Source organism: Equus quagga, chromosome 6 (genome assembly GCF_021613505.1).
Source record: "Equus quagga isolate Etosha38 chromosome 6, UCLA_HA_Equagga_1.0, whole genome shotgun sequence".
In the NCBI taxonomy this organism is placed as follows: Eukaryota; Metazoa; Chordata; class Mammalia; order Perissodactyla; family Equidae; genus Equus; species Equus quagga.
The window spans coordinates 119076390-119100238 of NC_060272.1; the positions used below are offsets into that span (position 1 = coordinate 119076390).

At 42.5% G+C, this 23849-nt stretch overlaps 1 protein-coding gene across 3 annotated transcripts in view; it reads left to right on the forward strand.

The window, feature by feature from the left end:
- Window positions 1-23849, forward strand: part of ADAMTSL1 (ADAMTS like 1) — a 362288-nt gene that overhangs the window by 272558 nt on the left and 65881 nt on the right. For 2 of the 3 annotated variants that reach the window (XR_006889167.1, XR_006889168.1), the window contains 2 exons: window positions 14998-15126; window positions 23164-23343. Coding sequence is in view for 1 of the 3 variants with exons in the window: in XM_046664981.1 (XP_046520937.1) it covers window positions 14998-15126; window positions 23164-23344 (310 nt within the window). In the remaining 2 variants the exon portion in view is untranslated. Of the gene's footprint in view, window positions 1-14997; window positions 15127-23163; window positions 23345-23849 lie in introns of all 3 variants that reach the window. The other variant, XM_046664981.1, reaches the window with a different exon arrangement.

Below are 23849 nucleotides of genomic sequence, written 5' to 3' on the forward strand. Positions count from 1 at the left end.
CCATGTATTTTTCACTGTAAGTCTTCACCCTGAAATTTTTCCAGTATGGACTTAGGAGTTGACTCAGCTCACTTGCAATCAGATCCTCATGGTAAATCTCAGTGCTTCTGTACTTTTAAAGATACTCCAGAGTTTTTACCTTGACTTCAGTATGAATGTAGGCCAAAAGGGAAAAACCTTTTTGGAGACTCAGGTGTCCCCATGATTCTGTAAGGAAGGGATGGACTTTGGTTTTGCCGATGCCCCTAAGTTGACCAGATGCAGAGAACCTTCTTCCTAATAATTCACAAGAGGAGGCCTTGCGTGGCAGTCAAGCCTGCAGGCTCTGGAGCCTCATGATCTGAATTTGAATCCTAGCTCCATCACTTTCTAGTTATATAACCCCGAGCAACTTCTTTACACTCTCTGACTCAGTTTCTTTATTTGTAAAATGGTGATGATAATAATAGTGGTTGACTCAGAGGGTTCTTGCGGAGATTAAATGCATTCATTCACACAAAATGCTTATAATGGTGCCTAGCATAGAGCAAGCACTCAATATTTGTTAGCCATTATTATTATTATTACGAGGATAATGCATAAAACAAAAGCCCAGTTATTTTTACAGCAGGGAATATTCCTTTTCAGAGACCGGAATGTTCACAAACCTTTCGTGGGGCGTCTCTCTCTCAATGTCTCAAGGTCTCACTGTCACCGGGGGAAGCCAAATTAGCCGTCTGGAAAGTGGTTGGAGTGCCTGGATTCAGAGCAAGGGATGTGGCTAGCAATGAGGAATATTTCACATGCGCCACGGGAAGGGAGGCCTGAAGAACTCTCCCTGGCGTACGTTAGGCATCTCCCATTGAGTTGCCCCATTCTCTCAATTCAGTGCATTGTCAAGTCTGCCTCTCAGATTCATTTTGTGTCCAGTGCTACTCTCTACACAATTTTTACTTAAATATGTAAGCACCATTTAGTTTTAGACATACTAATACAGCCAAACGTTCCTTGCTCTGCCCTCTTTAGGCCTGTAAAATTTTGTCCTTAGTGCCTTTTGCTTCATTCCAAACTCATCCCTTATGTGTTGATTTTATCTTTTAAGTCTCAGAGATTTGAGAGTACTTTGTGAGCATCTCTCACTGTGGAAAAGGCCAGTGTTTCCCCATCTATTTCCCCGGTTCAGCCCAGGAAACTCACAGCCATGTAGACCCAGTGGCTCAAAATTCCTTTCTGTTCTAAATTGACTTAATTGGATGCCTGTTTCACTGCTCAGAATGTAGATGGCAGTGGCTTATAGTAGAGGGGAGAGTAACGGGGGGTGAGGAACAGTATAAGAATCTCACCAAATTGTCATATACCTAACATTTAGAAGTATTGATTACCTGACACCAGGTATAAACGGGGCTGGGTAAGGGAGAGTTTCTGGTGTGCACCACGATAGGTACGAACATTGGAGATTCAGCACTCTGCCAAGTTGCTCAGAAATCTTCCAAATCTGAATGGTGTAAGCAGGGTTTTGAAGAAAAGCAGTAGTTTCCTGGTAAATTGCTTCCGTCTGGCAGTAGAGTTTAGCTCTACTTACGATGCAGATGAGGCCTGTCCAGGTGTAGACCATTGATGAGGTCATAGCCATAAGGGAAACGTTTTTGGTTGTCATTGATATAAGATCACAAAAGAGATACTATAAGGCCTGCCTGACATCATCAATGCAAAATGAGAAGATGAAGGCTGAGGGACGAGCATATCTTTCATTGAAAGGAGAGAACACAGATGAGCTCATCTGAAGTTTTCACAGGAAGGGAGAGACAGAAAATATTTCTCCTTTCCTGGCATGTTTTTCTGCTTTCTTAGGAGTTGAATAGCTGACACATATTGCGTCTCATAAAGAGATCACAGAAAAATAAAAATAAAAGGCAATTGTTTTCGAAATTCTTCTTTTTCTGCCCCCTCCCCATCGTGATTTAGTAGCTATGCTAAAAGATAAGCAGTTTTGTAAGCTTTTCCTGATGTAAGTCATTTCAAAGTGACATTTCCGAATTTTTCATCCAGCACTTCTGTTAACCAGAGGAGGATTTTGCTTCACAGGTTATTAGACTCAGAGAGGGCCTTGTCACAAGTGGCAAAGACTGACAGAGGAAGGTTTGCTCCAGTGCGCTAAATCAGGGGGAAAGATAGGCAAGTTGGGCTGTGTTCCTGATGGTGCTCTGAACAACAGGGTAATGGTCATGGACTCGCTCACGCTGCCATCAAGGGACCTCGTTATCTGATAGAATACTGAGTAACCGAAGTCTTTAAGTTTTCCTGAATAAGTATACATGTGTAGCATGCCCATTAAAGAGCCCTAGCTTTTACAGAACTTAGATAAAATAGATAAGAATGTAGGAGAATCCAACTTACTCTGCTCTCCAGTAGACTAGAAAGAAAACAAACAAGGAAGCACAAATGATCTAAACTAGCCCATCTCAAATCCGGAAAAAGCAATTCCACATCTGGCCAATGGAATGAAAGAAGGATGGGTGGTTGGACAGGCAGCAGGATAAAGCGTACCCTTGGTTGGTTGTTTCTAGGAGAGACTGCAGCATCACACAGCTGTGCGAGGTGTGGGGTTCCTTGTCTAGGACTCTGCAGTGGAACATGCAAAAGAAGTTATAACAGCGCCACTTGCTGCCTTAGTCCCTGAGGAGTCATCAACTTCAATTGAATAATTAGAAGAAGTAATGGCAGTAACCTGAGTAAACTGGCATCCGTAAAAATAACTTTAAAGAATGGTAACAAGGGAGGAATGGGAAGCCATGCAGCCTGAGAATGTTCAGGAAAGGGGAGTGTAGCCCTACCTATTTCCTTAGTCCTAAGGGCCTCGCCATATGTGTAAATATTCTGTATAATGAAGGCACACCAACTAAACAGAATCACAGGGCAAAGAAATTCCAATTCCTTCTCATTTTTTGTGCAAGATTATTAATTAGTAGTCACAATGTTGACCCTGAATTGACCAAAAAGGGCTAAATCAGATTAAAACTACTTTTTTGGATTTACTGAGATATAATTTATGTACCGTAAAATTTACCCATCGTAAGTGTGCAATTTGCTAACTTTTTAGCAAATTTTTTAAGTTATATAACCATCACTACAATCCAAGATGTTTATTTTTTTAAAAAAGCTTTATTGAGGTATATTCACATACTGTACAATTCAGCCATTTAGAGTATGCAATTGAGTGGCTTTTAGTACATTCAGAGTTCTACATTCATCACCACACTCAATTGTAGAGCATTTTCATTATCCCAAAAGTAAGCTCCACACCCCTTAGCCATCACTCGTCAATTTCCCAGTTCCCTCCACCTCTAAGCGACCACTAATATACTGTATCTCCATAGATTCTGCCTGTTCTAGACATTTCAAATAAATGGAATCATACAATACATGGTTCTTTTTTACTAGCTTTTTTCACTTAGCAGAGTATTTTCTTCATCTTTTCATCAGTTGATGGACATTTAGGTTGTTTCCACTTTGTGGCTATTATGAATAGTGCTGCAATGAACTTTCACATGCAAGTTTTTGTGTGGACATATGTTTTTATTTCTCTTGGGTATATACACTTAAAAGTGGAATTTCTGGTTGTATAGCACACTTATGTTTAACTTTCTGAGAAACTGCCAACTATGTTTCAAAGTGGCTGCTCCATTTTACATTCCCGCCGGCGCTGTATGAGGGTTCCAGTTTCTCCACATCCTCACCAACACTTGCTATTGTCTGTCTTTTTTATAATAGCCATACTCATGGATGTGAAATGGTATTTCATTGTGATTTTAATTTATATTTTCCTAATGATTAATGATGTCAAGCATCTTTTTGTGTGCTTATTAGTCATTTATATGTCTTTGTTGTACTTATAACTTTGGTGATGAAGACAATGTATATGGCCTGCAAATCAGTTTTTTATTGCTGCTATAACAAATTACTATGAGCATAGGGTCTTAAAACAGCACAAATATATTATCTTACAGTTCTGTAGGTCACAAGTACGTCTGGCACTGTCTCTCCAGGATAAAATCAAGATGTCAGTGGGCTGCATTCCTTTCTGAAAGTTCCAAGGAAGAATGCTTTTCCTGTTCATTCAGATTGTTGGCAGAATTTAGTCCTTTGTGACCTAGGACTGTGGTCCCTGTTGTCTTTGCTGGCTGTAAACTGAGTGCCTTTCCCAGCGTCAAGAGGCCACTGCCTTCCTTGGCTCTTGGCCCTCTTCTTCCATCTTCAAAGCTAGCAATAGTGGATTGAGTCCTTCTCATGTTGCCTCTCTCTGATGGACTCTTCTGTCTCCCTCTGATTTTAAGAACTCATGTGGTTAGACTGGGCTCACCTAAATAATCTAAGATAATCTTTCTATTTTAAAGTCAGCTCATTAGCAACCTTAATTCCCTTTTGCCGTGTCACATAACATAGTCGCACATTCCAAGGATTAGGATATAGACATCTTTGTGGGGCCGTTATTCTACCAACCACACCCTGTCTGAAGGACACACGTCATTTCCATCTAACTGTCGCCAAAGATAAATGCAAATCTAATGTTGATAGACCTTCCAGTTTTCCCACATAAGCCAAACCAAAACACACACACACACACATACACACACACATTTTTTCTTAATCTCTCCATTTTTAACTGAACCCAACTAATTTAAATTTTAAAAAACCATTTACAGGCTAAGCATGTCATTGCTGTGAACATAGCCTGGAGTCTACCAGTACCCTCTGGTTAAATCTTCCATTTACTATATTCTCTGCTCATGCGTTACACCTCATTTCCCAGTATAGTCAGAGTGTTACTCAAATTGTAATAATTTATTTTGTTAGATTACATTAACTAAAACCATGTAGTGATTTGGATAGGAGAGAAATGTTTGTTTTTTACTATTACTAAAAAGAAAGCTTATTGTAATAATAGAATAAGTAAGATTCTAGGGAAAGTATTTACCTCAGTACACAATTTAGGAGCAGATTTAGAACTATAAACTTGTGTCCTTATTGTAAACAGAGGGGTTTTAAATAGTTGCACATTAGAGCATCTTTTACACCTAAGAGTTCTGTGAATTTCTTACACACAAATAAAGTACAGTAGTCCCCACCCACCACTACCAGCTATAAACTCCCCTTGCCTGAAATTCTAACATTTGCAAACTTACTTCCTTTATCTTTGGGAGACTAGAAGACTAGATAGCAAAGAAGTAGAGCTTTTGCAATGATGTCTTGGAAAAGATGAGAAGAAAAGTTCTCAGAGGACTGGTGAAGAGGAAGGGTGCGGAGCTGAGTAAAAGGCCAAATACTGACTTAGAAGGTAAGAGGTGGGAGTGAAGGAGACCTTGCGAGCGAGACAGCAGGACAAGAAGGAGTTAAAAAATTCCGGAGCTATAAAATGCAAAATGCATTTGGAAGGAGAACCAGACTAAGAAAAAAATCATGCATTTTAATATGACGATTATCTGTAACAAAGCAACTCTTGTTGGAATTGCCAGGTAGCCAGATCCTGAAAAGTTTCTGGCCAGCAATGGATGGTAACTGGACATTAATAGTCAGTATCCATCGTTACTAATTTCAGATGTATAAGATGTTGTTGGTATTTATAAGGGTTTTCATAGGTTCACACTGATCGAGGTCCTTTAAACTTTATTTAACTCATGAGTTCTTAAATTCTTCATCCGGGAATTCTCATTTCAGAGAGCTTACGCAGATTTAACTCCAGTGGCCTTTGTGAGGGACCTGTGATAATTGCAATGTAAGCAGAGGCTAGCGTTTCTTAAGGCATTGCTTTCATATTCTCGCTTATTACAAGTCATTATCCATTGATTAAATCTGGATTAAATACAATTTCCTTAGTTTTAGGTGTTGAAAGTATGTGAAATCCATAACGCCTCGTTTCTTTATACTCAACTATTTGACTTAGTGGGAGTCACTATCGTATTCACCTTTCTCTTGAATTGAGATTTGGGCCTGCCATGGCTATCACAACTGTTTTCTTGAACAATTTCATGGGGTCATGAGCAAGTCAGCCCGGCATGCATTGATTCACAACTTCTCTGGAAGTAGATACTTTTTGGGGTCTCCAAGAAGACCAATCTCAGTGTGACTTTTAAGCTCTCTCTGTCTGTCCAGATACTTATACCAGTTTGGGAAGAATCCATCATATTTAAATTATTTCTTTTTATAATTATCCTGAAACCCTCACAGTTCTTCAAAACAGAAGCATTTGAGTTCCTTCTCACTAACAGATTTATTCTCTCTCCTCTTTCGTATCTTTTTCCTCTTTTCTTTAAACTTTTGCTTTCTGAGTTTATTAGAAGTTCCCAACACTGCTCCTTATACCATTTTCTCTCCGTGTGTTAGCAGAGATACTGCCGATGATCACTAACATTTATTCAAACCTCACACCCTGCTAAGGCATCGTTCCAACAGCTTCAAATGCATTCATGTACTTATTCCTCTCAGCAACCATAGTGGAAGAAAACTACGGCACAAAGAGATTAAATAACTTGCCTAAGTCACTCAGCTGTTAAGTGATGGAGTCCAGACATCTGACATGCAGGCTGCCACTTCTTATACCCATGTCCACTGCAGGCATCACTGGTTTGTCATGCATTTTTGCTGCTCAGTCCTCATGAATGTAACCCAGAATCCGTGTCTGAGCAGTACTCCAGGAAGACCCTGCCAATTGCTAGTTTAGGCTTCAGAATCTCAAACCTATTTGCCAGTTATGCATCCTTTCTGGAGCTCTCAAGTCGTCTCCAACCCTGCCTCCTGCAGTCCTTGTTCCTGTCATTGCCCAGGATCCCAGTCATCGTCAACGTGTCTTCTCATTCTCCTGCGGAATGAATGCCTGTGCACGCTTTTTAGCATAGATTGCCTTTACCTGAACTGTGAGAATCTGAAGCCTTGTAAGTACAATTCATTTTTAATGGCTAAGGATAGTAAAGAACCATTTTCAAATGATGTTTGCGACTCATAGTGTTAGAAGAATTGAAAGAAGACCCATTTGATTCATTTAGTCAATGAGTCAACAAATATTCACTAAACCTGGATTAATGAGCATTTGCTAACTACCATAACAAACAAAACCATAAGTATATGATAGCTAAAATATGATAGGTTATTTCTTGCCCACATAAAGTCTAAAACAAATGATTGCAGAGGAGAGTCTTTGTGGTTTGGGTCAAGAAGTGGCACACTTCACTTCTGTTGATGTTCCATCTGCTGAAACTCAGTACCTTGCCCACACCCAACTGCAGAGAGGCTGGGAAATGACCTAGCTGTGTGCCCAAGAAGAAGAAAAGGATTTAGTTAGGAGCATATCAGTCTCTGCCATGGCTTCTAGAGTGGGAGGCCTCATGCTGTTGAAAACAAAGTTTCTATTAGCAAAGGCCTGGACTTCAGCCCTGAGAAAAAGTTACTTACAATGCTCTCTGTTCTTGGCTGCCCTCAAAAAACAACCCTTCCATTGGCTCTGGCTCCTCTCTCAATCACCTTTATACTGGGCCAAAGAGATTTTTCAAGCACATATGTTCAGATTTTTTCCCATTGGGTTTGCATCTTACCCGAAGTCACACATGGAGCATGTGAGCCAGAGCCCAGATTGTGCACAGGAATGTATTTTGGAGCATTGGCGCCTGGGACTGCTCATCTGTGCCTGTCTGTCCCTCCGGTTACTCCTCTTTCAGGATCAGGACAGCAGCAAACTCCTCTGCCCTGAGGCATCACGGGGCCATGCTCATTCACACCATTGGATCCCGACACACGAGATTTAGCTACACCTTAGGTTCACCCTTTGTGCAAGCGCTGCGCTTGCTTACTGGGGAGGCTCCAATTTCCCCTGCTCCATGTCAGTTCAGACAGGAGGAACCATAATCCAAAGGCTAAGGGGTATGATGAGTCTGAAGGAGCTGAGCAAAAATGATTCTCTTAATGCTTCTGATTCTGTGTGTGACACTCCTGAAGGGCCTTGATTCCTCATATTAGGCCTGATGAATTGAAAAGTTTGCCTTTGTCTCCATTTCCTTGATTTTCTTAAATCTATACAGATATAAAATTAAGCATTATCTCCTTCTGTGTCATACAACTATAACACAAAGTTATAGATTAAACGAAAGAATAATCTATAAACCCTACCAATTTACATAAAATTAGCACTAATTTAATCTGCTGGCAGATGCTGACTTGCAGAAGTGGAATGGCTGCTTGCAGCACATAGTCCTGATGGCTGAGGTGCAGCTCACACCCCAGCAGCTCTGTGATCATGGCTCAGCTCTCTCAGCACCTTTTTATGATGTGTCATGACCTTTCTTCTTTGTTTGTTTTTTGCCAGGGAAGATTGGCTCTGAGCTAATATCTGTTGCCAATCTTCTTCTTTTTGCGTGAGGAAGATTTGCCCTGCACTAACATCTCTGCCAGCCTTCCTCTATTTTGTATGTGGGTCGCCACCACAGCATGACTGCTGACGAGTGGTATAGTTCCACATCCGGGAACCAAACCGAGTTGCCAAAGCAGAGCGTGCCAAACTTAACCACTAGACCACAGGGCCAGCCCCATCATGACCTTTTTTTTAAGCATTCTCTTAGCACAAACATATAACTTATCATTTCACATTAGTTAACTTCCATAATGAAAGTAATAGTCGTTAATGTGAATGTAATCAAACACAAACACAGGCATGGCATCACACAACAGAACTTATTCATCAGGTGATCACCCAAGTAATTTAAAATAGGCTTATATTTTTGTTGTTGGTTTTTTGTCTTTTGTTTTTGAGGAAGATTAGCCTTGAGCTAACATCTGCCACCAACCCTCCTCTTTATACTGAGGAAGCCTGGCCCTGAGCTAACATCCATGCCCATCTTCCTCTACTTTATATGTGGGACGCCTGCCATAGCATGGCTTACCAAGCAGTACAAGTAGTTCCGCTCTGTGATCCGAACCAGCAAACCCCGGGCCGCCAAAGTGGAATGTGCGAACATAACCACCGCACCAGGGGACCAGCCCCTGTTGTTGGTTTTTTTCAACTGACCATTAAAATAAGAGCTCTAACTTGAAAATTCCAAATAGAGGACCAGTAATGATCTCTCAAAAGAAATCTCCTCAGCTCTCACCAGGAATCAGGGAAATAAGTTAAAGAAAAACTAGAAGAGTGTAATTCGTTGGTTCTCAAACCTGGCCACGTATCAGAATCACCCAGGAACTTGTTAAAAACAGAAATTACAGCTTCCATGCCAGAACAGACAACTGCATCAGAAGGCTGAAGCCTCTGCTTCTGCAAACTGGAATGGAATGGTTACGCACACCGAATGAAGCTGTCTCCTTGGCAGCCATGATCGAGTGAATCAAAAGGCACCTGAAACCATCTCATGTTTGCCTTACTCTTGGGGTAGGGAGGACCTTAGAGTCCTGAGTCGAAGTCATGGTCTTGTGCAGTGGTTTTAAACCACTTGGGATTCAGGTTTAGTAGATTTGGAGTAGGGCTCGATAAGATATCCAAGCTTTCTCGAATAAATGTAAGAGCGTTGGTTGATTAAGAAGTGTTCTTTACATTATAAATTTCTATTGATTATAAATATTTGGATACCTTTGTGCTTTGTCTTTAACAATGGATCATAAAAGTAATAAGAAGTGTAAGTCACCTCTGCTAACAACAGCGACAGGACAAAGGCCATTACTTTTCAGTAAAAGCTCAATATAATTAATTAAGGGCTCGATTTAATTCAGTGGCATTTGAATTTTATAGCTGTACACTCACAGCTATTAAAAAACACCTTTATTATTAAAACTCCTGAAGGAAAAATAACTTGGTAATTATGAGCCTGAAACTCTCTGGTCCCTACCCTGCTTTTCCCCATTGGCACAGTTTTTATTACACAGCGAGGCAACTATTGTATTATAGCAGGACAGATTATGTTTTTAACAAGTGCCCTGGGGGATCTGAGGCCACCAGTCCATAGACAAGGATTTGAGATCCCCTGTAACAGGCATTGGACTCTAGGTCAAAAATCTGGGGTCAAGTTTAGCCCAGCTACTTGCTTGCTCTGTGGCCTTGGACAAAGCATGGAGCCTTTCTGAGCCTAAGTCTCTTGCTTATATAAAAGATAGAAATGCTTTGCCTACTTCTCAGGGTTGTTATGAGAGCAAATACAATTCAGATAATGTGCATATCATACCATATGCACACATATATTCACTTAATAGGTATTTATGGAGGACCTACCATGTGCCAGGACAAGGTGGTGGGATAAAGAAGTGAACAAGAGAGATGTGGTCCCCGCTTTTATGGAAGTTACCTGGTAAGGGGCAGGTGGCAAAGAACACACAAATAAATAAAATAAATTCTGACAGTTCTTCTGCTTTTGAAGACAATAAAGTTGGCAGTGAGATATATAAGGACTGGCAACGGAGTGAAGGAGCACATGCTTTACATGGAGTGGTTAGGAAAGGTCCCACCAGGATGTAGTCTTTGCACAGAGACATGAATGACCGGAAGAAGATGGCCATGTGGAAGTCTGCAGGTAGAGGGTGTCAGGGAAAGGGAAGAACCGGAGAAAATATGCTGATGTTTTGGAGGAAAGAAAAGAAGGCCAGTGTGGCTAGAACACAGGGGAGTGTGGCCTCAGTGAATTGGAGAGGTAGACAGCTGGGCCTCAACACATAGAGGGTGGTTGGTCATGAAGAGGAGCTTGAAATTTTGTTCTAATTACACTGAAACAGTACCAGGTAATTTAAGCAGAGGAGCTATGTGATCTGATTCATGTTTTAGAAAGATCACTCTGGCTGTCATGAGAAGTGTAGTGAAGGAAGAATGGAAACAAGGAGACAGGCTCTGCAGTGGTCCAGCCAGAGAAGAGGGCAGCGTTCGATTATAGCAACAGAGAGGCCGGTTAGATATAGAGTGTGTTTGGAGGTGGAGCTGGGGAGCTTCTTATGGGTAGGGAGTCAAGGAAAATATGCCAATGTGAATTCAGTGTCATTCCAGCTGCATTCTCCTATTATTGCCCTGCTTTATTCTCAAAAATCATCATCGTATGAAATCACTCATCTTCACATCAGGTCATACATAATCTCAAGTATATGGAATATAGGTGAAATAAGGGAAAAGGCCCCTAAACAGCCAAAATAGAGTGGAAAGCCTATGAACATATTCAAAGGTGAGCTCCTCACAACCTTGCTAAAGTTTCTGCCTTTAAACATAGTTCTAATAAGCATAATAACCTACGCCTAGAAGACAATTAAAAAGGAGAGAGGAGGTGAAAGAGGGACAGCTTCTAACATGAGGCTGTGTGACAGTGCAAGCAGGAATAAAGGATAAATAAATGAGGGAAAAAACAGAGTGTAAGAAGTAGGTATGAGACTCCAAAGGGCATTAATGAATTACAGTTTACTTCACAGTCAAAGAAGGCACAGAAGAGTGAAGACCAGTGTAGAATGTCCTGCCTGTAAAGCGGTTAAAACAAAATTAAATCCATTTGACTTACGAAAAACTTAAGCTTTGGGTATATAAAAATGATTTCATGTGGACCCTTATTTCCCCAAGCGCTCAGTAAAGGAATCTTTTCATTGTATTTTGGGGTCATGTACACAAAGTGCTGTATTTTTGTCCCCAGCTGATAAAGGCCTACTAAGGTGTAATGTACACAGAACTTCCACTGCTGGAAAGATGGCATAGATGTACTTTCCCCTATTCCTCCTGCTATATACAACTAAAATCCATGGACATTATGTAAAACAAACATAAGAAGACTGAAAAGTGGAGAGGAGAAAGCAGACTGGCTAGGGACCTTGAGAACTGGAACGACACAACTGTTACTTCCTTGGGTTTACTTTTTCCCTCCTAAATTCCAAACTGGGAGCTGAAGAAGCCAACCACCAGAAAATGCGAAGGGAACAGAAAAAAATGCCCCAAATAAAGACTGTTCTCTCTAGCCAAAGGACCAGGAGTGGGGCAGCCTAGTAAGACAGAAGATTTTGGAAAATGCTGCTCTACTTCAAACACCACAGAAAAGACTGGTCTACCGCCACCCACACCAACAGCAGCTGAGTAAGGAACTAGACTCCACCTCGTCAGACTGAAACGAGGTTCTGCAACACCACCGCAGATGTGGCGTCAGAGAAGACAGATTTCATCTCCACCAGGGCGAAGAGCAGAGGGGGAGCCTGGAGTTCCACCCTCACCCTGCGGTGCCTCCTTACTCTTCTCTCTGGGGAGGTGGTAGAGAAGGCCTCCTGGAGAGTCAGGCCTTTCACCCACCCCACCTCCCCAAACGAGACCCCTCCACAGTGGTGTCAGTGGAAACCATGTGGGGAGCCAGAAGTCCCAGCCCTGCTCAGCGGGAATGAGGAGTCCCCCACTTGTATGACAAAGGAGGTCAAGTGGAGAGCCTGGACTTCTACTTGCACTGGGTAGAATGAGGTGGCACCTCTCTGCTCCCCCGCCTGAGTGGTTTCAGAGAAAGCCAACTAAAACAGAAGGTTTAAATAAGATCCAGAGTTGCATAACATAATATGAAAATGTCCAGGTTTCAACTGATAATCACTCATCATACCGAAAACCCACTTTCATCACTCTTATTCAACATAATGCTGGAAGTTCTATCCAGTGAAATAATGCAGGAAAAGGAAATAAAAGGCATACACATCAGAAAGGAAGAAATAAAACTATTACAGATGAAAGGATTGCCTACTTAGAAAATACCAAGGAATCTACAAAAAATCCTAGAACTAATATGTAAGTTTAGCAAGGTCATAGGATATACAAAAATCAACTGTATTTCTATATGTTAGCAATGAACACAGAAAGTGAAAATACAAAGTCATTTACTATCCCTCAAAAACCCAAAATAATTAAGTATAAATCTAACAAAATGTGTACGGGACTTGTATACTGGAAACTACAAAACTCTGATGAAATAAATTAAAGGAGATCTAAATAAATAGACATACAGTATTCAAGGATTAGAAGAGTCAACCAGTTAAAGATGTCAATACTCCCCAAATTGATATACTGGCTTAATGTAATTTCTATCAAAATTCCAGCAAGATTTTATAGTTATAGACAAGATTGTTCTAAAATTTACATAGACGCAAAGAAACTAGAATAATGAAGAAGAAGAAAGTGGGGAGAATCAGCCTACCAGATTTCAAGATGAATTACGTCACTACAATAATTAAGACTGTGCGGTATTGGTAGAGGGATAGATGCATAGATCGGGGGAATAGAAGGGAGAACCCAGAAATAGATCCACAAAAATATGACCAACTGATTTTGACAAAGGTACAAAAGCCATTCAGTGGAAGAAAGATAGCTTGTTCAATAAATGGTGCGGGAGCGATTGGACACCCATAGGAAAAAACAAGTGAACTTTGACCAAAGTCTCACATCTTATGCAAAAATTCACTCAAAACGTATCACAGACTTAAACGTAAAATGTGAACCTATGAAACTTTTAGAAAAAAAATAAGAGAAAATCTTCACTATCTAGGTCTAGCCAAATAGTTCTTAGACTTAACATTAAAAGCATGATCCATGAAAGAAAAACTTGATAAATTGGACTTCATCAAAGTTAACGAACTTTTGATCTGTGAAAGACTCTGTAAAGAAGATGAAAAGAAAAGCTACAGACCTGGGAGAAAGTCTCGGCAAAGCACATATCTGACAAAGGACTAGTATCTAGAATATAAAGAACTCTCAAAACTCAACAGTAAAAAAAATGAACAACCCAATTAGAAAATGCTCAAAGGATATGAAGAGACATTTCACCAAAGAGAATATAAAGATGGCAAATAAGCCCATGGAAAGATATTCAACATCATTAGCCATTAGGGAAATGCAAATTAAAACCACAATGAGGTATCACTATACGCCTATCAGAATGGCCAAAATTAAAACTAATGACAACACCAAATGCTGGCAAGGATGCAGAAAAACTGGATAGCTCATACATTACTGGTGGGAATGTGAAATGATACAGCCACTCTGGAAAACAGTTTAGATATCTTAAAAAAACTAAACATGCAACTACTATATGACCTAGCAATTACACTCCTGGCATTTATCTCAAAGAAATGAAGACTTATGTTCGCACAAAAATTTGTACAGGAATGTTTATGGCAGCTTTATTTGAATAGACAAAATCTGGAAACAACCCAGATGTCCTTCACCAAATGAATGGCTAAACAAACTGTGGTACGTCCATACCACGGAATACTACTCAGCAATAAAAAGGAACAAGCTATTGATATACACAACCGTGATACCATGTGAAACCTGGAAGAATCTCCAGAGAATTAATCTGAGTGAAAAAAAGCCAATCAAAAAAGGTTATGTACTGTATGATTCTATTTATATAACATTCTTGAAATGACAAAATTATAGAAATGGAGAACAGATTAATGGTTGCCAGAGGATTATGTGGGGTTTGGGCCAGCATAAGGGACCCTTGTAGTGATGGAAATGTTCTTTAGCTTAACTTTATCAATGCCAATGTGCTGGTTACAATATCGTACTCTAGTTACAATATCCTACCCAAGATACTACCATTATGGGAAACAGCAGAGGGTACACAGGATTGCTCTGTGTTATTTCTTACAACTACCTGTGAATCTACAGTTATCTCAAAATGAAAATTTTAATTTAAAAAAAAAGTCCTTAAAAATGGAAGGTATGGGATCATTTGTTAATTTAATGATAAAATGCACAAAGCATTCCAACTTGTTGGATCACATGCACTATCCTCAGATTCTTCAATCCTTGTTCTTTTTCTGACAATTCTATGGTAGGTGGATGGGTAGTTGCTTCCACTACTGGTGGAAGCAGTGGTTGGGTGGATGCTTTTTATATTGTGCTGTTACAATTTTTTCAAAGGAACACATGGTTAGTGGAAAAAGCCTGGGTATACCAGTTGTTCATTGTGGGTCACTGCATGTTGCAAGAGAATGACCCAAGCCTACAGCTACCATCTAGTAAAATCTCACATTCCTTTTCATCTTCAGGAAAGCCGCTAGTGAAAACATCACGCATGACCGTCATCAACACGGAGGAGCCCGCGATCACAGTCGATGTAGGAAGCACCATCAAAACAGTGCGAGGAGTGAATGTGACAATTAACTGCCAAGTTGCAGGTGAGAAATTCATTCTTGTGTTAATTCATTTGTTCAGATATTAATGGAGCCCTGTGCTAGATTAGCAAAGAGATTAAATACAAATTCTCCTTTCAGGGATTCAGGCCTAGCAGGAAAGCTAAGGCATGAACCTCAGTCCCTCTGAACATGGAAAGTTCTACAGAAGTTTAGAGGAGGAGGGACTAATTCAGACTGGAACAGATGTGGTAGAAGAGGTGGTTTTTTTATCTCAGCCTTGCACACTGATAGGATGTGAACATGCCAAGATGGAGGCAAAGGGTGTTCCAAGTGGATGAAAGAGTGTGAGAAATTCATGGTAGCAGGAAAGCCTCAAGACTGTAAGGAACAGTGTGTGCTTTGCTCTGGCTGGAGCCCAGAGTGCAGAAATGGTGTGGAGGGGCTTAAACTTTAGTAAGGTGGGTGGCAACTACGCTGTGGGAAACCTTGAATGCTTGGCCAGAGACAGATAAAGAGTGACCTTAAGGAGCCATACTTCCAGAAGAGTAAGCCACCAGCAGTGCATAAAATGGATTGAAGAAAGGAAATGCCAGAAGAGAGAAGCCAGTTTAAGAAGTCATCATAGTAGTTTAGAGGGGAGGTTATAGGGGCCTAAACTCAGGGCAGTGGTGGTGGAAAGGTAAGGAGTGGAGGAACATGGGAGAGATGGCACATGTAAGACCAACAGGAACCTGGAGCTTCTGCACATCACATGGGTGGGAGTCATTCAGGAAAATAGCCAGTGCTGCTAGGAGTCGTGACATAGGCATTACCCTCGGGTTGGCCTTGCAAACTCAGAGGCCTGTAGAGACCAGAACATCACTGGGAAGTGGAGGAGTAGTGGACAATAGGGGGTGGCAGTATGCACTTTATAAAGCATGCCTTCAATTAAAAAGCCAGAAACAGCAATGGAGAGCCAAATGAAGCCCAGCTGCTAATTCTGCCCAGCCATGGACCGCTAGTCTGTGACATCTACCTTAAGGGTTTTCACTCCTCAGTGCAAAGAAGAAATGAGTGGCTCCTGTGCCAGGGCCCGGCTAGAGTCCCCTGATTGCTGTCCTCATACCCTACTGTGGCATACCCAAACCCCGGCTCCCTGGTCATACCCGTCTGCAGAGGGGACAGGCAGTGGTATCCACTGCTCCGAAGGTTTCTTCATTGAGATCTCAACCCCACCATCAGAGGTTTTACCTCCACTTGTGATTTATAAGGCCGGAGAACCCATTTCAGAATAAGTAGGAGGAAGATCTTAATCTAGAGCATGTTGTTTACAAAGAACGGCCAGTTCTGGTTTTCTCTGAAATGTCCTGGTAGCTCCAGGAAGCCAGAAATATAAACTTATCTCTGGCATTGTACATTAGCCGCTTCTTTTTGTAAAGTTTTCCTTGGCCTCCTGTGTGTTCAGCCTCTTCAGTGAAACCTTCTAGAACCAAATCCCTTTAGGCCCTGTACTCCCAGGGGAGGAGTAAGACAAACCCCTGACAGGGCTTCCCATGAGTGAGCTGTCCCTCTGCGCAGGGACTGGTGGGGCAGCTAGGGCCTTTGTGTAGAACCCTCCCTCCCACCTGTCACTATGAACACGCGCCTCGGAGACAACGTGGACTGGAGATAGAATGGACTGTGTTGGGTCTCTCCTTGAGAGTTGAATTGGTAGGAGTAAAAGAATGGGGGGCAAAGGGTGGCGAAACAAGGAATTGGGCATTTAAAGAAGATTGAGAGAACAGAGTCCAGGTAGGGAAGTATTTCCCATGGGGAGCCCAGGACACTACAACCAGCTTTGGCCAACTCTTCTATGCCGCTTGGGGCCCTGTCTCCCCGACTCCATCCAGAGACTCGTTCTTGGTAACCTTATAGTGAGATCTGAGGTGGTTGTGTCCAGTTTTTGCCTGGCCATGCACATTACATTCTTTATTTTTATTTTTATTCATAGAACTATTTGTATTAATCATGGTTAATTAAAATAAATCTTTGTGTCTCTGTCATTATACCTTTTGTTCAATAAGATATATATTCAAAGTGGGTGGGAAAGAGCCTGCTTTTGATTACACAGATGGTCTGTGAGTTAATTGAACAAAGAAATCATCCTTGAGCTGAGTCTCCAGTCCAAACACTGACAGCTGGAATGCTAGATGGCAGAAGGAACCACTTCTACTTCGCTGCTACAAGTGGCTCTATGGTTCTCTTACGGCATAATTTCAATGGCTGTGTTGTAGTCTATTTTAAGAATATTACATAATTTACATGGAATAACTCATGTCCTTACATATTTTAGTTGTTAGCAGTTTTTCGTTAAATAACTCTTTGCACATGTATGCTTTCAACTTGTGAAAGGCAGCCTCGTGAATCCTTTCCAACTCTTAAACATAAAAAATATTAAGCAATGAGTATGATGAGAGTTTTTCTCAAAAAGTGATCCAATGCACCATACCACTCCCATACTTGTTGTCTATTTGAGAGGAGCTCAGAAAACGGAATAGAAGATAAAGGGTTGGGGAAGAAGGGAGTGTTTCAGTCATTAGGAACTGATGTGCAAAGGGCTTGAGGTAGGAAGAGCATGCTGCACCTGAAGGAGTAAAATATGGCTGGTGTATTATAGACAGCAGAGAAGAATGTAGCATGACATGTGGCTAGAGGGTTGGGGAGAGTAGGCAGGGGCTAGATCTTACACACTCTCATAGATTATGGTACAATTTGAAATATTATCCTAAGAGGAAAGGAAGCTTTTGAAGGAGTTACCTAGGAGATAAAATTGTCAGGACTAGTGATGCAGAAATAAACAACTGAGAAATCAATGATGAGCAGTATATTAGTTAGGGAATGCTAGATTCTGGTAACAAGTAGACTTCCAAATATATAATGGATCAAACACAATAGAAGTTGATTATTGCTTACCTAAGAGTCTAGTCTTCCTATTCAGCTGCCCCACACAGCCATTCAGAGTCACAGAATGCTGGTGCCTCTGTTATCGGAAACACCTGCCTTCCGAGGTCTCCCTGAAGGTTATCTCTGTCCTGTCAACCAGAAGAGGGAAAACCCAAGTAGTAGGGGATGGTTGGGAAGGCTTTTAAGGGCCACACCCAGAAGTAGCACACATCACTACTTCTCACATTCCCCTCTTAGGCACAGGGCCACTCACAACCACAGGGGATGCTAGCAGTGTAGCCTAGATGGGTACCCAGGAAAAAGAACAAAACAGGTTTTGTGAACAGCTATCAGTGTCTGCCACAGTCATTTTGGAGAAATGTGGAAGGCTGAAAACCTGCTTCCCAGACTTCCATGGTTCTTTAGAATAATTGCCAAGGCTGACATTTAAGTTACTGAATCCTTTCCTTTTCTTGCACCAAGCCATCAAAGAAGCTTCTAGAAATTATCGTGTCAAGGTGTACCTTTCAGTGAACGCCCCACCTCGAGATGTTGACAAGCTGCTATGGGGCAAGCAGCCTTCCAAATATAACAAGTGGTCTAGTTAACAAGAATATCCTGCCTGGGATTTAAAAAAATATTATAGCATCACCCTACCAGGCAGCTCAGTGGAGATTAAAGGCCCTAATCCTTATAATCATATCAAGTTACAACCCATTATGACCAGACTCATTTATTGATCCTTTCAAGAAACAGGGAGAGCATTGTATTGTTGATAAGATATGCCACAAAGGGGTAACAGTAAAAGCAGGTTCTTTTCTTTCCCTTTTTTAGACACAGATCATACCAGGGAGTCCAGAGTGTGGAGCCTTTCCAAGTAACGTGTCAACAACATAGCTTTGGACTTTGTTCTGTGGTAGAGTGTATTTTCTGTCATTTTTCAGACATTTCTTTCTGTAGAGTGTGCTGTCACATCCCAACAGGATAGAAAAAAAATCTCCCACAACCTGACCAAGCTTCTCAACAAGAAGAGAGCTAACAAAGCCAGTACACGTGGATTCTAGAAACCTCCCTCCTAATGATAATCTTGGTGTTACAATTACAGCAGAGAGGTTAATTCTGAAAGTAGAAAGGATTTAAGGATTTGACAGTTCAGAAACAACAGGGCAGCAATTCAGATCTTCTCTTAAAGGGGAGTCTGGTATAAGGGCAGGCAGGGTGGGGTACTTGTTAAGATAGGGATCCGTGGCATCAAATGTATGAGTTTGAATCCTCTGCCATTTGTAGGTCACTGATTGGCCATGGGGTGAGGAGAGGGGGGGCGGGGGGGGGGGGGGGGACAGGTTAGGAGATCCAAACCAATGTCACTAATGGGGCAGATTTCTTAATCTCTTTGAGTCCCACATTTCTCATTTGTAAAATGGAACTAATAATAGTGGATCGTGAAAAATGTGATTATGTTTATAAAATGTTTGGCTTATAGCAAATGTTCTTTCTCCCTCTAACACGTTCAGGATATTTTTACATAGTTGCTGACCTCGGTGCACTCCTGATGTTTAGGTTTTCTGAACGTTGATATTAGGCATGTGCATCTGGTACCTTTGCAAGGGACTCTGGCTTAAACAAGGGCTGGCGATGCTTTCTAAAGCATCATTGTCTCTTGAGAGAAAAAGGAAAAAGAGCTCAATGACGCCTCATTTATTTTTGCTCTTCCCTTATTCCATCTGTGTTTATAATATGTCAGAGCCAGTCACGGAAGGACTAAAAAGATTCTAAGGCGTCTTTTTTAGTGTCATTCTCTGCCTAAGGCCCACAGTCCCAGGATAGAAGCCCCCAAAATGTGACACCACCAACAGCTCCTCTAACAGCGAGTTCATGCTGCAGGTCCACACTTGAGCGAGTCTGAGAGAGGTTTGCTAATAGTTCTATTGAAGAACGATTTCCACGTAATTTCTCTTCCGTTGGTACTGCTGTCACTTCTGTGGTTCCAGTTTTGCGGAGTCTGGAGGTTACTTCCTTCTCCTCTTTGCTATCCTAAACATTTCCATCTCTCCCATGAACTGCCCTGCCCTCGCCTGAGGAATTCAGCCCTTTGGGGAAACACCCTGTCTTGTCCTGGTAAACACCCCGACTTCTTAGGGGCAAGAGGCAAAGCATGAGGAAGGGAAGGCAGGAAACTTACACCTACTTCCTGGGGATGTAAGAAACGGCTCCCAGGTCCCTCTCCATCCCTGGTTCTCTCTCTCTCCCTCCTGCTCCTGTGTCTCACCCTCCTTCCTCATTTCCTCTCTCCTCCTGCATCTCTCTGCCTCTGGCTCCCTGCAGGAGCTCTGGCCCTCACCAGAGAAGGACACTTCTGCGAGCAGCAGGGAGTCTTGCTGCAGGATTACGAGTGTTACCCACAGAGAGACCCCCATGATGCTTGGCTCTGGAGACACGTACACCAGGGTCCACAGCACAGTCATGGAGAGAGTGTTCGCTCCCCGGTTCACTTAGTCGTCACACTTTTGTTCGTGAAACTGAAGACCCATTTATTCCACTCCTCTTGCTCTGCCTCTCTGACTCTAGAACAATCTTAGTTCCTGTTAGGGCTATGTGCTTCCTGCCCACAGCCCTCCTTGCAGGAAGGTGCCAGCGATAGTGCTACACGTGAGCAATTCATAGCAAGGGAAATACTTATAGAAAATAGTTTCTAGGACCTCATTTTTCCTTGCACTTTCAGGAGAGAAATGGCTGGGAGTGTTTTCTTCACCTTACTCTTCAGAGGCTTTCTGAATGCTGTGGATTTTTTTTTTTTTAATGTGAAAACAGGTCAGGGGCCAAAGTCCAAGCTGGCATGGCTGGGCATCATGATGCTGTTGCTCTCCCTAGTGATGCTGTCATGAAAATCGGCTTTTCTACCTCTCACCTGCATCTTTTCTTCAGGTATATTTAGAGACCATGCCAGCCTGGCCCCTCTCGTGCACTTGAGCATCAAGTATCACACTGCGTGCCTCTCCCTGAGGTAGCCAAGTCAGTTTACCCTAGTGATTCTTGTTGAATTATGGGTAATCTGAATAAAAGAGAGGACCAGAGAATCACTCCTCTCTTCCCTATAACAGAGAGAAAGGCCCTACAAATTAGCTAAACACTTTGGCCATCATCTTAGGCCACCACTCCAGGCCTGGAAAACCCCATCTGAGGCAGCAGAGCAGCCAGGACACCAGTGAATGCACACAAGACAGCTCATTGTTAGCGAGGGAGCATGAGACCACCCTCCACCTCCACTCCACTTCCTCCCACTGAGAGCTTGGGAACAGTAAGTGCCTAAGGGGCCATAATGAGGGCTGTGGAGCTGGGTGTTAAAAGTAGACTGCAGGTAAATTTTGCTCATCAGATTCAAGGACAACTAACAGGTACACAGGAACTCCTTGAAGATGTCTGTGTCCTCAACAGTAGGCTGCCCATTAAGGGCAACACAGCCCTTGCCCCAGGGGCAAAACCTAGCTCCAACTCAGGGAAAGCACAGGACTAAAGGTCTGGCTCTTTGACTATACCTGGGTTTGACCCCATTTACCAGGATTTGACATTCTAAACATGTTCTGGACACATGGCCCAGAGTTCTGTGAGTAACTTTGTGAGCTGGGTCAGCAGGCTGGGTGGTGCAAGGGATGGAGATTTCTGCTCCCTGGAGACCCTGTGAATTGATGCCACAGACTTCCGTCTCCCAACTTACTCAGAACTCTGCCTCCTATGCCTTCTATGCAGACCATGTTAGAAGGTTTGTCCTAACTGAAGCCTGTTTACCAGCGTGTCAACCACAGGGAAACTTCCTAAAGAATTAAGGCTGTCCCCATCTTAGTCCACTCAGGCTGCTATTACAAAATACCATAGACTGGGTGGCTCACAGGACAGAAATTTATTTCTCATAGTTCTGGAGGCTGAGAAGTCTGAGATCAAGGTGCCAGCCCATTCAGTTCCTGCTGAGAGCTCTTTTCCTGGCTTGCAGACAGCTGTCTTCTTGCTCTGTCCTCACATGATGGGGAGAGAGAGAGCTAGCTCTCTGGTCTCTATAAGGGCAGTAATGCCATCATGAGGACTCCACCGTCATGACCTCATCTAAACCTAAATACCTCCAAAGAAATGCCACCACATTGAGGGTGGTTAGGACTTCAACATATGAATTTGGAGGCACACATTCAATCCATAACACCCCTAGAGGACAGAGCCTGTCCTTTGGACAGACTTCCAAAGATAGTTACCCCCAGCTCTCTCTCACAAGATAGTCAACTTGGATTGAGAAGGGAGCAGAGTCCTTTCTTTTTATCTTTCTTCTTCTCTGGTGCTACTGATACATAGTTCCGTGTTCTCTTGGTCTAAGAAAATACACAGGCTTCAAAAAACTACAGGCTTGCTCTCTGCATATAGTGTCAACTCTGGGAAGGATCCAGCAGCTCACTCTTGTCTGGTTCATGAAGCTAGTAACATTTTGTAGCTTGTAGCTTTTTATCAAAGTGTCATATTGTTACCCCAGCCCCTGGCCCCATATGACATTAAATCTATACAGAAAAGTACACATATCATAAAGGTACCAGGCTCACCAAACCAGCCCCAGGTCAAGAAACAGAGAATTACCAGTGGCCAAGCCCTCCCCTCTACTCTCAGTCACAACCCCTCCCCATCCACCCCATCCTCTCAGAGGAACCCCCAACCTGACGACTAATAGCATAGATTGATGTTGTCAGTTTTTGTTTTTTACTTACAGAAATGATTTCATACAGTGTATATCCTTTTGTGTCTGGATTTTCTTACTCAGCATCATGTTTGTTTCACATAGTTGTCAATCATTCGTTTTTGTTGGTGTGTAGATTTGGTTCTTACGTCTTTATAATGTTTTCTCCAAAGACTCTGGGTGCTCTCCTCCCGCCCTGCCAAGTGCCCTTTGTCAGCTGCCTGCTTCCTCTTCTTTTAACCGGCCTGCCTCTTCCTGCCTCGTCAGTGTAAGTTTTAAAAGGCAAAAGATCTCAAGACAACCAAGAAGTCTGAGGCATTATTTAGTTTGGCCAAAGGATGGTAGAAGACGCCCTGGCAGATGCTTCCTGCGGAGCAGCCCAGGGGAGGGCCGGCCTAGAGGCCATAAATGCCTCTGGGCTCACCTGAATGTGTTGAGCCCATGAGTTTATTTTTTTTTCTTCCTAGGTGTGCCTGAAGCTGAAGTCACTTGGTTCAGGAATAAAAGCAAACTGGGCTCCCCTCACCATCTGCATGAGGGCTCCTTGCTGCTCGCAGACGTGTCCTCCTCGGATCAAGGCCTGTACTCCTGCAGGGCAGCCAATCTGCACGGAGAGCTGACTGAGAACAGCCAGCTGCTGATCCTAGGTAAACGCCTGGAGGCCAGCTGCCCCTGGGGGAGCCACTGGGGGAGACTGTCCAACCCACCCTCCACCTCCTCTTTTCCCTGATCCAGTTGAGTGCATAATGGTGAAATCAATATCCCTTCCCTTCTCCCCGCCTTAGGGCCTTCGGATAGAAAGAGCACAGACTTTGGGGCCAGGCAGACATGAGTTTGAACCCTGGCTCTACTGCTTACTCACTCTGTGCCCTGGGGCAAGTCACTTAACCTTGCTAAGCTTAGATGCTGGTCCCTGTGGGGAAACTTGCACAAGGAGGATTGCCCGCCCACGTGGGGTGGGGGAGGGTTAAACAGGGGAACCAAAAGTAAAGCAGTTATTCTTCACTCCTCCTGTGTGAAGGACTTTTTGAAGAATCAGATGAAAACTATAGATTACACCCTTCAGAAAAATTCATACATGCAAAATTTTTTCATGTAAGTTCAGGAAGTTCATAGTCTAGTCCACCTAAAGTCTGTTCGGGCTGCTAAAACA